The 15,439-nt window shown below is 54.3% G+C and overlaps 1 protein-coding gene across 13 annotated transcripts in view; it reads left to right on the top strand.

Moving 5' to 3' along the window:
• The window catches only part of LOC144946545 (uncharacterized), a 229,135-nt gene extending 214,623 nt beyond the window's left edge, over nucleotides 1-14,512 (top strand). For 11 of the 13 annotated variants that reach the window (XM_078875536.1, XM_078875531.1, XM_078875533.1 and 8 more), the window contains 6 exons: nucleotides 4,962-5,111; nucleotides 5,316-5,438; nucleotides 8,004-8,109; nucleotides 9,400-10,955; nucleotides 11,570-11,669; nucleotides 11,927-14,512. In XM_078875536.1, the coding sequence (XP_078731662.1) occupies nucleotides 4,962-5,111; nucleotides 5,316-5,438; nucleotides 8,004-8,109; nucleotides 9,400-10,955; nucleotides 11,570-11,669; nucleotides 11,927-11,987 (2,096 nt within the window). In that variant the 3' untranslated portion in view covers nucleotides 11,988-14,512. Of the gene's footprint in view, nucleotides 1-4,961; nucleotides 5,112-5,315; nucleotides 5,439-8,003; nucleotides 8,110-9,399; nucleotides 10,956-11,569; nucleotides 11,670-11,838 lie in introns of all 13 variants that reach the window. The other 2 variants (XM_078875539.1, XM_078875543.1) reach the window with 2 other exon arrangements.
• Nucleotides 14,513-15,439: the final 927 nt, after the last annotated feature.

Below are 15,439 nucleotides of genomic sequence, written 5' to 3'. Positions count from 1 at the left end.
GATGGTGCCACACTGCCACACCATGCCAAACGATGCCACACCATGCCACAATGCTACACCAGGCCAGCGACACGGAGCGGCACACCACACGCTGCCGGATTGTGCTGCGAATCTCGTGAAATCGCGGCTCGCCAAACTACACCACGGCGTACGTCACCAGGCCTAAGTTCTAGAGCACCGCACCACCCTGCAGCACCACCCTGCAGCACCGCACGGAGCCAGACTGCGCTACACCGTGCCGCACCGTGACGGCGTGCCACACCATACCACCCTATACGATGCTGCCCTCCCTATACTGTGCTACAAAGTCCCATGCAGCGCTAAAATCCAGCACATCACTCAAGGCTCTTCTCCCCTGCACTGTGCCAGACCCTGCCACGTTTAGCTCTCCGCTACGCCTGATGGAATTACGTTTGTTGCGGTACTTCCACATCAGCCATGAGAAAACAAAAACACATCTAGCCACGCAGCGTCAATCATGCTATGCCATATGTATGTTTGCACGCTGAACTTCTTTCGCACTGTACGTAGCCAGCCGTGCTAATCGGAGGTGCGGGGGAAGGACAAAAAACAGACCCACAAAAACATACAGAGACCCATACTCAGAGACCCTGAGACACCCATAGAGACCAATAGAGACTGACAGAGACCCACAGAGAAACACATTGAGACTCAGACACCCATAGAGACCTATTCAGACTCACAGAGACACCCATAGAGATGTCATGCCATCCCGTGCCACCCTGCACCCCGCGTTACTCTACGGTACGCCCCCCATGCCCACACCATCCCGCATTGTACAAAATCGTAAAGCACCGCCGCAAGCGACGCTGCGCCACGCTGACCACGTGGCACGACACTGTCACCCCACAGCAGACCGCTTCATGACACGCAGACTCCACAAATTCAGTTTCCCTTTCAACTAAACTGAAACTCAACAATTTTTTATTATTACCAGGTAAGGGCCACTGCGCCGTGTAGCACTTTTTTAGAAGTGACCTGGCCCCAAATGATAGCTCAACGAAGTCGCTTATCACGTGGAAATTTACAGCCGCCAAATTTTCTTAAATGAGTGATGTTCATTCTAAATATGGAGGGAATAACCGGAGGACCCGGAGAAAAATCCACGTTACCACGAGGAGAGAGACACGCAAACTCCAAATATACAGCAGGTGTCAGGGTATGAATCAAACCCATGACCTCCTGTATGCCAGGCGAGGTAGTTAACATCTCGCCACCGTAGCGCCATTCTGGACCGTCTAGACGAGTGCTGTTTGTGAGCGCCTCTTTTAGGCACACGCGACGCATGGGTGGGGGGGGGACGATGTGGGCAGCAGCGTAAAATGTTCAGCCACCTTTCCCTCCCCCCGGTGCTGACGTTTGACCGCGACCACCACAATTTCGATTTGCTAAACGAAGCCATTATGTGGTAATGCCGTCTTTTAACCCCAACCATCGGATTGAAACTAACGCCCAACCAAGGTAATTTAATAACAACAATTGCCACTGAGCTGCAAGAGCCCTGCATTAAATACATCAATGGAAGTGAGGAGGATCATTCACCGGAGAGAAAGCTTCCAGGGATGACTCGCTCATTATTTATTTTTATCTGCAGCGGGTGTTAAAATAACATTACATTGGCAAGGATCACATCGAATCGAATCAAACTTTTCCATTCAGCACAGCTGCTGGAGTTGGAGGTCACCCTTGCGGAATGTCTAAATACAAATTCCGGCGTGTGTGTGTGCGTGCGCACGCTTGTGTGTATGTGCATATGCGTACGCGCGTGCATGTGCATGTTCGCGCGTGTGCATGTACGCGCGTGTACATGTACGCGCGTGTGCATGTACGTGCACACACAGTGTATATTGTGGGGAGCGGTAATGAAACGGTTAGCGCGCCGTGCTATGAACCGAGCAACCCGGGTTCAATTCCTGCTCTCGGTCAACACCAGTCATGATTATCTGAACCGGTTCTGGGCCTCCCCAAGGTCCACTCAGCCTCAAATGAGTACCTGGTGCGGTGTGTAAACATCTCCACTTTGCAGACAAAGGCAGCTGGGCGTAGTGTTTGCCACCTTCATCGGTGCTCGTGAACAACGCTTACCCCAACAGTCTGTGAAGTCTATACAGGGGGCATCTTTGTCTTGGGAAGCAATGCTAGCTTTGGTACGGTTTGGCCAGCGAGAGCTTTGGTGTCAGAGATCCATCAGACTGTTTGAAATTAAACTCGGACGGGGTCTTGGCGAACAGGGTTTGTGAAGGGTACGGGCGAGACGTTTGGGACGTGGGGGAATAAACGCGGAGGTTTTCTTGAGCCTGGCTTCTGTCCGTCATCGGACGTCTCGCTGTGTTTTGTTACGAGAAATGCGTGGCCCTAGTAGTCGCCGCGATCGCCGAGCCAATGGTTGACTTCCCGCAGCCGCCGGTGATACCTTACGGGGAGTTACCCAAAGCGTGCCGGTGGCTGGACATCAGGCCATTATATCTCGGAAGCATAAGCCAATTTAGAACATCAACTTAAGGATAAAAAGTAGCAGTTGATTAAAAATATCTGTTACTGCGCCAGTACTGCTGTCCAAGGCTTTTATTGCAAAAGCAATAACAAATCTCGGTGGACTCTGATCTTGGAAAGCGAGGATATTAAATATGTAAAAACCGGGCGAGGAATTTTTTGATTCGGACTCAAATGGATAAGGAAGTGGCCCAGAGCAGGTTGTGGAACATCTGTGGTCATATTTCAACGGGCCGGTACCTTCTGTAGGACGGTCACAGTTGACTCCCCACAATGACTTCTGTTAAGTGGCACTCGTTTTATTCTTCCCCTGGAGGGGGGGGGGGGGTGGGATTAGAGGCCGATCCGGTCTGGGAATTGATGCTCGCAGCGCAACGTAACCTTAACATTTTAATTCACAATTACAACGTTATTCTAAGTTACCACCATGCACTTCTTAGCCTAATTCGACTGATTTCCGTGGCCTTGCCCCCCCCCCCCCCCCGGGCTGTGCCAATGTCGGACAGGTCAGAGGTTAAAATAGCTCGCCGGCGTCTGTGAGCGGGGCGGAGCAGACGCCGTCAATAACCGCCTGGGTGCCCCCCTACCCCATGCCCGCCCTCCCCCGTTGATCCTCGTGGGCCTCAGGGAGGCCTCAGGGAGACCCCCTCACCCCACTCTCGGTGTCCTCCCCAACCACTTCCTGTCTCTGTGGCACTCCACATTCCTGGCTCACTATTCACGCTCGTGCACGCACACATATACAAGTCTTTATGCGTGTGTGTCTGGCCTTTTTTTTGTCCATATATAGGGGGAAGGCTGTCTATATGTGGAGACAGACTTGCCAAGTCTCTGGTGGGGTCTTCAGACGGTAGATTAACATACCAGACTCTGATGTGGCGCTTTGGACAACAGACTGACTAAACACATGGTTTTAAAGACAATCATTCCAGCAGAGACCGGTTTCACGCAGAGTTTGATCCCTGACCATGATGCTTAACACCGGTAGTATTTAAACCTGAGCCCCTGGTTCTCGGATCCCCCTGATAGATTGATTAAAACCTAAAACGAGTCCTCTATTATAGTGCGGGGGTCAGCGCCTTGCTGATGCTCATGGAGAAAGGGCACGGGGTGAAACGACATGAGTCGACAAGATCGAGGGACGGCTTTCACGCCGCACGTGCGGGGAAATTCACTCGGGTTGCCTCTTAAATACCCACTGTGAGCTAATGAACGGTGTGAGTGGGGTTTGCATTGAGGTAGAACAAAAACCGGCAGCAGCAGTGCCCCGCCTTCATTGGTGAATGAAATTAGTTTTTTTTTACGTTTGCGGTTATCCAGCTCGGAGAGACGAGTGTGTGGCTAGCACCACCCAGCGGCCACACACACACTAGCTCACACACGGCCACACACACACGCTGGCTCACACACACACACAGCGGCCACACACACACGGACACACACACACACACGGACACACACACACACAGCGGCCACACACACACACACGGACACACACACACACTCTGGTTCACACACACACTCTGGCTCACACACACACGCTGGCTCACACACACACACACACACGGCCACACACGCGCACACACACACACACGCTGGCTCACACACACACACATCATCCCAACAGGCACGCTCAAAGTGTCTTCTCTCGCCTTGCAAGCGAGCAATGGGGGGAGGCTCCCATCATCACTCTCGGTCCTAAACCAGTGGTGGAAATCCCATAGGACAACTGGGCCTTGTATACGATCATGTGGCTGCTACAAATGTCCACGTGATAAGCCACTTCGTTGAGGTATCACTTGTGGCCTGGTTGCTTCGGAAAAAGGAGCTGCATTGCTCAGTGGGCCTTACTGGATAAATACTTTTTTTTTGTTTTAGTTGATGTGCGTACATATATACCTGGTACGCATGCAAGCTGTGTGTAGTTCAGTGGGCTTTACCTGGTGAGATCAAAATAGTTTAGTTGTATTTTGTGTATTTATCGTCATTTCTTTACCTATCCTATACTTGGCACCCCTATTGTTTATTTATTTTGTTGTAACTTTCTGACCCGCTCCGACTGGACATCAGTGAAAAAGAGCTTCGTAGCTCATTGGATTTCTCCAGGATAAATAAAGATTTTGATTCTCGTGTAGGATATGATGCTGTACAGCATCAGCACTCCGGGGGCAGGATAGCCGGGCGGTGATGCTGACGATACCACTCCTTCATGTGATGCTGCCACCCTTAATGGGTGCTCGCTGACAACCCTTGCCCCAGCATGTCTGTGTGGCTACGCGGGGGGAGCTTTGTCTTTGTGCGCACAATCGTTCCAGTGGACGAAATTTGATAACGGCCTTGTATGGGATGTTCAGCAACGTCTACCGGACGGTGAGAGACGATCGTCGTCGCACGTTGACCGCCGCTCATGGCAGCTGTGTCGCCGTCTGGTGTCTCCCCGTGGGTAGAGTCGCCCACGGTCCCGTGGACGACGTCTCAGATACGGAGGGCTGCCATTGGCGCAAAGGATGATGGGAAATCGACAGCGGAGGACATCGCAGCTGCGGAAATGACGTTTAACCCCAAGCCGTCGAAATTCATGGACCTTGACAACCTGAGTACGTCTTTTGTCGGTGCAAACACCTTACGATCTCCATTCGTAATTTATTTGTGGGTTAGCCTACGTAAATTAGTGATCTGACAATAAATTTGGCCAATGCCCTCCGCCACCCGACATATGCAGACAAGCGTTTAACGCGCCAATTAACGACGCGCATCTTATTGAACGGCAACGTTGATTTATCGTTGTTCATTTTCGTCAGGCCTACCAGCAGACAGCCATGAGGAGTCTGCAGAGGAAGGCGGCAGTCCGACCGAAACGACCGGTCAGCTGGAAGCGTCGGAAGGCCTCGGCATCACTGTCTACCAGTACGTGGACCCTGCCTGTGAGTATACCATGCGACAAGTCGCGGCGACGTCACCGCGGCGCTTGTGCCAGGCTCGGTGCACTTTGAGGCCGTCACGTGGGAGTGCGGAAGGCTCTCGCTTGCTGGCAGGCGGTCATGTGACGGATCCGGGTGCCGTGGCTTGACTGCCTGAGATGACCGCACGCACCCGCACGGCGTTTACCTTGTGCGTGCCGTGCGAGTCGCCAAACGGCACGACCGCTTCCGTCGAGCCTCTGGCATGGCAACTCGCCGCACAAATTGTGTTTGGTGCTACACGATGTAGGCTGCATCGTGAGCATGACGTTTTGGCGCCTCGTTTGTTGTAACTTCCTAGCATGGTGCAGTAGAACAGACTTGTTTTCTTGTTAAGGCGAGCCATATTCCTACAGGGCTACGCTCTGGGATGGCGGGGAGAGCCGTGCGGCAAAATGCATTGTTGTGCTGTGATTCTATGCTGCCCACCTTCACTAACACGCACCGAATAGTGCGGTCAAGTACGGTCAAGTGCAGTCAAATAACCTCCACGGCCTGCGGGGGGGGAGGCCTTCATCCAGCAGCGGAGTGACAAAAAGCGGCAAACACGCGTCCCCTGCTCAAGCGAAGATTGGGAAGCGCTTGACTGCTGCTGGTAGTCCCGGGCCGGCGTTGGAAATTCCACATTTCAGTGGTTGGGGAGAAGTCTCTCGACAACCCAACCGACGTTGGCTTAGTGCACAGTGGTGCCAATTTATTTTACCTCGAACAAACGGGAGGATTGGAATCGTTTGCCAGTTGTGACCCAGCTGCCGTATCTGCAGCAGCGAACGCTCGAGATATCAACTGCGTCGCCTGGTGTACAGGAGGTCGTGGGTTCGATCCTAACCCTGACGCCTGCTGTATATTTGGAGTTTGCATGTCTCTCTCCCCGTGGTCGTGTGCATTTTTCTCTGGGCGTTTAAATTTTTCCCTCCACATTTAGAAACATGTATTTAGGGTATTTGGCTGCTATAAATGTCCACATGAAAGCCACTTCGTTGAACTATCATTTGTGGCCAGGTCGCTTCTGAAAAAGAGCTCGAGAGCTCAGTGGGCCTTGCCTGTAAAATAAAAAATAGTTGAGTAGTTTTTAGTTGAATATGTTGTCGGCTCTCTGTGGGTTGTTCTTTTGGTGGTCACCGACATGCTCCGGATCTGATACCGACGCAAAGAGTGGTGGTGAACATCTTGGGAAACCGGATTTAATGCAAGTTCAAAGTTCGGGTTTATTCATTCGAAATCATAATCAGAATATTGATCCTGGAGAAATCCATACTTGGTATCTGAACCGAAGCATGTCGGTTACCACATACAAATACCAGCTTTCACGTGAGTGCAAAAGTCTAGTATTATTGGGGAGGGGTGGGTGCAATAATCTGGAGATGCACGTGTGTATCACCACTTGCCCCAACAGGCTCCGATTTTTTCCGCACCTCCGATTAGCACGGTTGGCTACGTACGGCGCAAAAGAAGTTCAACATAGATACAGTAAACCCTTGTTAATTTGATACATATGGGGCTTGGTGTTTACAAATTATCCAATGTTCTGAATTATGTCCAATGGTGTACTCCCCAGTGCCGCCTACCCCAATTAAAAAGAAAAATCCAAATTTGTTTTCCAAACTCTTAAACGCACCATTCGCATTGACACACCTGCATCGATTCTGTCCAAAACCTTCGATTTGTCTCGCAGACTAAGGGCTTTATACTTCAGTCCCTTTCTATTACTTGTTGATGTCGGTGTAGACGACTTGTCTGAGAGGGTTGGCTTGCACAGAGTGCACAATCAAGGTGAAGTTCAAAGCGACAAGGTCTGCGCTGACACTCACCACGCGCACCGCCACCAGATTGATCGTTGTTTTGGTCGTGGTGCGCGACGTTGCTCCACGTGCATGCCGAAATTGGACTATTCGGTATAGCAAATCGGCTCATGGCGAATTACTAATACACCGTATACATACCGAAAGCACAGGCGTGCCAAATTATCCCCAATTGCGAATTGTCAATACCAAAATAACGAGGTTTTACTGTACTTATATTCAAGGCTATAAAGAGGATTTGTGTCCATGTTTGTGTGTGTGTGTTTTGTGCAGTGTGTGTGTATGTTTGTGATTGTGTTTTATGCGTGTCTTTGTCTTTTGTTTATGTTTATGTGTGTTTTTTTGCAGTGTTGGCATAATGGTCAGCACTTTCACGTGTCACTATCCTACCAATTCGAATTAAATTTCACACCACGCGCATCCATTGGCAGTGAGTGCAGACCTCCGCTTGATCCACTCAGCCTTAAAAAAATGTAAGCTCACCAGCACTGAGGAGACAAAGGCGGCCGGGCGTTCGTAGCCCTGTCCCCACCGCGCCCTGTGTGCCGTGCCAACCGCATTAACAGCTACTCGCTCACCAACGCTTGTGCCCCAAACCGGTCTTCTAACCCACGCCGACGAGGATGTTCTTGTGTGTGTGTGCGCGTGCGTGTGCGCGTGTATGTGCGAACGCGCGCGTGTGTACGTGTGTGTGCGCGTTCTAACTCGCATGGCCGTGCCGCGCCAGCTAACCACCCCCTCGCCGCCCCTAACACTCGGGGCCGCGCCACGGACACTGCGCGGGACCCCCTCCTCTCCTGGCCAGACGGCCGGCCCGCTCACCCTGCCCCCAGGTAGTACCCTCCTCCACCTGCTGGATTTTCCTGCCTACCCACCCACCCATCCTCCCACCTACCCATCCACCCACCCACCCATCCACCCACCTACCCATCCTCCCACCCATCCACCCACCTACCCATCCACCCACCTTCCCATCCACCTACCTACCAACCACCACATTAATCCACCCACAAATCCACTTACCAATCCGCCCACCAACCCGCCCACCAACCCGCTCACCAAACTACCCTTTCCACCTACCCACCCTCTCACCCGTCCAACCTATCCACCATCTCCCATCGCATGTGAGTACCCAGCTGCTTGCTTTGCCGGCATGGAGCTCTCGAACACTTGGTCATGGTCACAAGTTGGACAAAGACGTCGGATAAAACCCCCACGACCGGCACAACATGGGGAGGCCCTCATCCAGCAGTGGATTGGCAAAGGGCTGTTCAAGTACACTTGTACAACTTCACCGTTTCTATTCCATTGCCCGAAGGAGAAGTGAGGCGTCAAAGTGAGTTCCTGCTCAAATCAACACTGAGGTTGTGCTCCGCTCTCGCCTGCAGCCCTGAGCCAGTGGTGGATATTCCACATTCCTATGGTGGGAACGAGCCTATCCACAGAACAACCAGTTGTTGACTCCTCCACAGAGTGGTACTAAATTTTATCGACCCCCCAGAGGGATTATGGGCTGGGTGAAACTCAAAACCGGAATTTGAACTTGCGGCCTTGCAATTTGCGAGCCGCTCGCTCCAGCGCCGAGTCACCCTTGGCCGGATGCCAGAAGGAAATCCGCTGTCGAATTCGTGCCCGTGAGGAATTACATGTTTATGCACAAGGGAACTTGCCGTGGCAGTAAAAGTCACGGGCATGCCCCCATCGTCCTGACGTTGGCATGCCGAGGGTGAAGCCAGAGAGACGACGTGAGCGTAACCACATCTGCCACCGGTCCACCCTCCACTGGAACACATGATCGGAAACGGAACTGTGCGGCGCATTTAGTCTGTCTCGTCTCGAACCTTTTGCCACGCACTACTCCTGCGGGGCAACTCCCGAGGACAAAGGTGCCCGCAGGAATGTGCGCTCGCGAAAGGCTCGAGAGAAGAGATGCTCGACGCCGCGCCCCAATGCGGCTCGCAAACCCCTACGTCCCGTGCGTCACGTCCATTCTTCCCAGTGATTGATAGCCAATCAACACCCCTCGCTTTTTCAACCAATGGAGCAAATGGAAATCTGTTAACCGAGCTGCCACGCGCACCTGCCTGCCCCCCCCCCCCCCCCCGTGCCGCCCCTCTCCGCAGCTGGATGGCGGATCATCCGCTGCTACAGCCGCAAGGTGCAGATGTAGCAGTGCAGCGTGGCCCCCCCCTCCCCATGACGGACGGCCCCCCCGTGTCGCACGCCGGGGCCGCCTCTGCCGCCGCTCGCCTCTCCCAAGCGACGCAGACGTGTGGGCCGGGGCCCTGCGACGAGTGCGGCCACGTGCGGGGCGCAGGCGCCGTCTACAGCGCTCACTACCTCCTCTACGGCCCCCCGGCCGAGCACCACCCGCTCCCTCCCTCCTCCTGCTCCTCTTCCTCCTACTCCTCGTCCTCCTCCTACGCCAGGATCTCCTCGTCGAGCGACCACCTCTCCGGCGATCGCCTCTCTCCGTGCGGCGGCGGCGGAGAAGGAGGGGAGCGGCCGCCCCTGGCGCGGACCAAAAGCGACCTCACCGCCAACCGGCGGCAGGCGCTGAAGGAGCTGGCGCCGGGCGGCTTCCGGACGGACGGCTGCCTGTCGCTCAGCGCGTCGAGCGTGTACCAGCCGCGCTGGGCCGACGCTGGCGCCCACCTGCGGCAGAGGCACATCACCTTCTCGCTCCCGGTGACCGAGCCGGCGGGCGGCGCCGGCGACGATCTGCGGCGCTTCCCGTTCGCGGCGGCGGCGCCGCGGCCCGCGGACTTCGGCGCGGGGGCGCGCGGGTCGGACGCGGTGGAGTCGCTCGTCTCGCCACGGAGAGCCAAGCTGGGCCCCCGCGGGGCGCCGCTGCGGCTCTCCTACGAGTCGGTGCACTACCTGGTCGGCTGCCCGCAGAACCTGCCGGGCAAGTGGCGCGCGGAGCGCGGCCGCGGCGGCATCGGCGACGGCGGCGCGTGGGTCTACGTCAAGGATCCGCCGACCCCCCCGACGTCTCCTCTCCCTCCCCTCCCTCCCGCCCTTCCCGTGCTGGCGTCGCGGCCGCCGCTGGGTGAGCGCCCGCGGAGCCTGACGGAGGCGGCCGTGCCCAGCGTGCGCTCGCTCATCGAGCAGTTCCAGGACGCTTGCTGGGGTGGCCCCGTCTCTCCGCAGCTGCCAATGCAGCGCCTGGGATTTCTGCGCCAGCAGCAGCAGCAGCCGCCACAGCAGCAGCCGAGCATGGGCGGTGATGGCGAGCGCAGGACTTTGGAAACGGTGTCGCGCGCGGGAAGCGTTGGCAGTGTTGGCTGCGGAGGCGGCGGTGGCGGCTGCTGCTGCGAGGGCGGCGCGCACGCGCGGCGGACTCACTGCGGCGGAGCCCTGGCCGACGCCGCCACGCAGTGCGAGCAGCCCGGGGAGCCCGGCCTCGACGACCGGCGGCTCGGCACGGTCGCGGCGGCGAGCGAGGGCTCCCCGTGGCTGCCGTGGCACCAGCAGCAGCAGCGCCAGCGGCGGCCGCAGCAGCGGCGGGAGTCGGCGGGGGCGGAAGGGAGGGACGGCGCGGAGGCCGAGGTGTCGGACCTGGAGTCGCTGTACCGCGCCAGCCTGCAGGCCGGACACGGCGCGGCACCGCGAGGGGCGGCCGGCAGGACGGCCGTGGCGCAGGACGGAGCGCGGCATCCGTCCCCCACCTCCGCAGGTCAGCGCTGCGCTCGCTCGCGCCAGGGGGGGTGGGGGGGGCGAGGGCGACACGGGCTCTCTCTGCCCTAAGGCGTCTTTGAAGGAAAAGGCTATGATGGGTCTTCTTGCGCTGAAAGTGTCGAGCGATCGATGAAAGAAACTCCCTTGCCTCTGTATATTTGTGAGTGCAATTTAGGGTGGCTAGGATATTAGATGACAGGAAAGAGGCAAACTGCAGAGCCACCACACGTCTCCCTCTCCGTTTCATCGCGTCTCCGTGTGTGTTGGCCTGCTCACCGTGAGCTGCCAGGCAGCCTTCCACATTTCACGTAGCCTCATAGTGCACCTGGCCTGGCACACTTGCCCCTTCCCGGTTGGTGTTGACCACTCACCCCTTCGTGTGCCGTGCCGACCTTCATCGGTGCTACTCGCTAACAGCACTTGCCCCATCAGTCTGTTAAGGCTGTCCGGGGGATCTTTGTCTCCATTTCCCTCTCGTGCCACTCAGGACAGGGCCTCGTATACTGTTGACCCGGCTGTTTGTAAAGGAGGCTCCGCTGTACGGGAGGTGACCGGTGATTTCCGGTGCCGTGCTGCGCCTTAACGTGCCACCCTGTGCCGCCCCCGTTCCAGCGAGTCCCGGTTGGCGCAAGCAACACTCGGGCCCGGCATACAGCGTGGCGCTGCGGGCCCGGTCTCGCACCCCGGCTCCTGCCGCCGAAACTCTCGCCGGGTACGCAGCACACCGCTCGCAAACGCACGCTCGCAAACGCACACTCGCAAACGCTCGCTCCGAAACACGTCCTCTTATTCATCACATTTAGCGTGTTCCCCCTGCATAGTCATGGAACATGTGCACGGTAGGCCCTTTGAGGCCTAATTTACCTCGCCCTCTCCCACAGTCCTCCGCGTCCGTGATTCAGACGCCTCAGTAACCCTACCCCTGGTGCCGCCTGCCGCTGCCTCCCGTTCCGCGTTGCCTGCGCGCAGCGTGCAGGACGCCGTGGGGGCCACCGCCGCCGCCGTGGAGGAGCCGTCCTTCGTGATTTAAGGCGCCGGCAGAGGCGCAGCAGCGACAAGCGAGCGGCGGCGACCGCCACCCCGGCTGCCAACTCGCCGACCGCCCCCCCCCACCACCATCACCGCCGCCCCCTCGCGCGACCCCCCTCGCCGAGGGGCGGCTGCTCCCAGCCGGGCTGCAGTCGCCGTGAAGAATGTGGAGTGGGGGTTGCCCAGAGATGCACGCTTGCATGCCGACTTAAAGCGCCACAAAGCGGTGAACTGGATTCACAGCTGCAGCCCCCCATTTCTGCTAGACCATTCACCGCCAATCATTTCAAGTTGATTAATGGGTTTTAATTGTTCTACGATTTTTTTTTTCTCTTAAGATAGAAGTTGTAATCACAATGAACAGCGTGGCTTTCGTAGTCTTAGGCGTGGCTTTGTACACTTAGCAGTTCCGCACACTCCCCACTGATCGCACAGTCAATGGTTTGATTTCCGTGTGCTAATTAACGCGCAGCGAAACCGAGCTAGATTCCCGTGCCACGGCTAACATCGGTGGCAAGTGATACCTGTACAGTTTCGGAGCCTCCCAATTCACCAACCTGCACTGACCAGCGTGGTGAAGTATGGCACAACAGCCTGACGTGGTGTGGGGGAGGCCTTCATCTAGCAGTGGATTGACAAAGCACTTATCAAAGTGTATATCAGTAACCACGATGGAGACGTTACAGATCCCAGGACATTATCCACAAGTGAAAATTTCTCGCCATGGCCCGTTAATATTATTTTCCAAATGTCACAATAAGGAGTTCTTCCCTTCAATATACGTACAGTTGGCTGTAAGTTGCTTAAGGCCCCCGGTTAAGTGATTCACTGTTCATCGCCGAAGCATGGCAAATGCCGCTCACGTCGTGTAATATATATGCGTGCCCTTCGCCGTTCTTAGGACCGTAGTTGCGTGGACTCCTCGTGCGAATTCCACCATCGTCTCTGCCCCCCCACCCCCAACGTCGAATCGCAACGCCAAATCGGGATAGGCTGGTTCAATCCCGGTGGCATTCCCACATGGTGGTAAAGGTCGCTGTTGTTATTTTTTTCCCGATTTGCCACGTCGGTTGCCATCGTCGTCAGCCTCACTTTCATCCCCGTCGCCCCCTTCGGTTTTTCCCCCCCTCCAAACGCGTGATCCTTGCGAAGCCCCCCTCTCTCGTGTGTCGCACTTGGGAGGGGACCGCCTTTAGCCCGAATCGTCGCGGTCCGCTGTCGCCGAGAATCCAGTTCGCCGCTCCGAGTGGCTGCCGCGGTGATGATGCCTGTTGTTGTTCCCTTCGTTCACTTACTCCCTCCCCCCAAGCCGCCCCCGGTTCCTGAATGCCTTCTCAAAGACCGAAGCATTTTACGCATGGCAGCCCGCACGCAAGAAAACTCCTCCCCAACCCTCCCCCCTTTTAAATGAGCAGATGACTGCAGCAGCAACAACAGAAACAACAACAATAATAATAGAGATAATACTGTAAATGAAATGAATTAATCGTCACCTTGCACTACACTAATAGGCGTGTGAATATAACGCGCGCGCGTACTTACACCTTCAATGGGGCATTGCATTGCACAGAAAGCGTGGTTTCACTGCAGGTCTCTCTAGTCTTTCACGGCTGCATCTGTCGTGCACGAATGTTTCTACGTTTGTATGCAACACAAAGTATCGTTTGCGAGCGAGCTCGAGGTGTAGTGCATGCGGGTAATGGCATTTGATCCGAAAACCTAAGATTTGGTGCTGGCATTAATATTATTACTGTTAGTATCATATTATATTTAACGTACAAAAATAATGTAAAAAAATGGAAAGTTTAAAGAAATGTACAATAGCATGTCTATTAAACTAGATATAACTTTTTATCAGTACTTTATGGAATCACGCGGTTAATCAACCTTCCTTTATACTGTTTCTTGCTAACGTCACCTGAAAAAAAAACTACCTTTTGTAAAACTCACTAAATAAACTATTTACAGACGAATCACTCCTGTAAATAGACGTAACCCACACGTGTACATACTATATATATATCCCACGCTGTTGTATTATTTTAGAGGCTTAAAAGAGAGCAGGTTAACTGCATATTTTTGGTATTTCTCGTGAAAGGCTCTTTGTAACGAAGCTGCTTGGACTGAATCGTCGTTTTAAGTTCACAGCTGTATATTGGAAAGATTAAACTTTTTTTTATCCGAATGCAAAGTGTTTCCCCCACCCACCCTCTTTTACGTCTATATTTTTTATTTAGTTATTTATTTTATTTTTCGTTCACGGAAGTCGTCCAGTTTTTTTTGTTTGGAAAGAAAATGTTTGACTGTTCATAAAATAAAATAAAACGAGAATTAAAAAAAAGATTTATCCCAGACACCGACGGTAACACCGCGATGAGGATGTACAGTCGAGCACAAAACACACGCACACACGCACGCGCGTCTCCTCCTCCTCCTCCCGAGTGGTACTTGCTGTACAACTCCCATCCAGAAAACACGTAAAGCAGTTTTATGATGCCTTTTATTAAAGGTTATGTTGCAAATCTTGGTGTGTGTGTGTTGTGTCATTTGAGTGGTCCCTGGCCAGACTGTGTACTTTTCACCACGGTGGTGAGATGTTTCACTACCTCGCCTGGTGTACAGGATGTCGTGGGTTCGTTCCTGACTCTGACGCCTCTATATTTGGAGTTAACACGTTCCCCTGGTCGTGTGGATGTTTCTCCGCATCTTCAGGGGTTTCCCTCCACGTTTAAAAACACGCGTTTAGACTATTTGGCTGCTGGAGATTCCCACACGTTGTGCCACTTCGTTGAGCCATCATTTGTGGCCAGGTCGCTTCTGAAAGAGAGCTGCACAGCTCAGTGGGGCTTGCCTGGTGAGATAACAAAAAGAATGTTTAGTAGTGAACGATGCCATTGCACTTGCACGCTAGATTCACGTTTAGTTTCACCAGGAGAGAACTCTTGAGTTGCAGGAGAGTAGCGGCTTGGTGGCCATAAGGTTCACGTGGTTTTTTATCCACCAATTATATCATGATTGCCCCGTGGTGTCGTCTTGTCACTAGGAATAATCCATCTCACAGAGAAGCACCCAACGCCCTGTGTGAGAGCTCACAAAAGCATATATAGCAGAACTACTTTTGGACAAATCAAGTGGTCGTTGATGCACACCCTCTAGGAAGCAGCACCACTTTCCCCACCCACTGTGCAATGTTCATTGTTAAGACGCGTGTTCAACATTATCGCATGACGGTAAACTTGATATTTTTTTGATTTGCACAGCTGGAATTTGGCTAAATTACGTGCAACATTTTTTTTTTTTACACAATGCCTTTTGCGTGCGCTCGTTGGGGACCGATCTTAAGGCCATCGGCCGACTGCGCTTGAGAACTCGGTCAGCTCGTGGGTGGATGACCACATGCGAGCCCAGGCGGTGCGAGCTCGGTGCTCCGACCTCTGGGCCACGTGGCCTGCC

The sequence above is a fragment of the Lampetra fluviatilis genome, chromosome 41, assembly GCF_964198595.1.
Source record: "Lampetra fluviatilis chromosome 41, kcLamFluv1.1, whole genome shotgun sequence".
Lineage (NCBI taxonomy): Eukaryota > Metazoa > Chordata > Hyperoartia > Petromyzontiformes > Petromyzontidae > Lampetra > Lampetra fluviatilis.
Note: the sequence above shows the minus strand (reverse complement) of the source record. Positions and strands in the feature narration are given on the sequence as shown.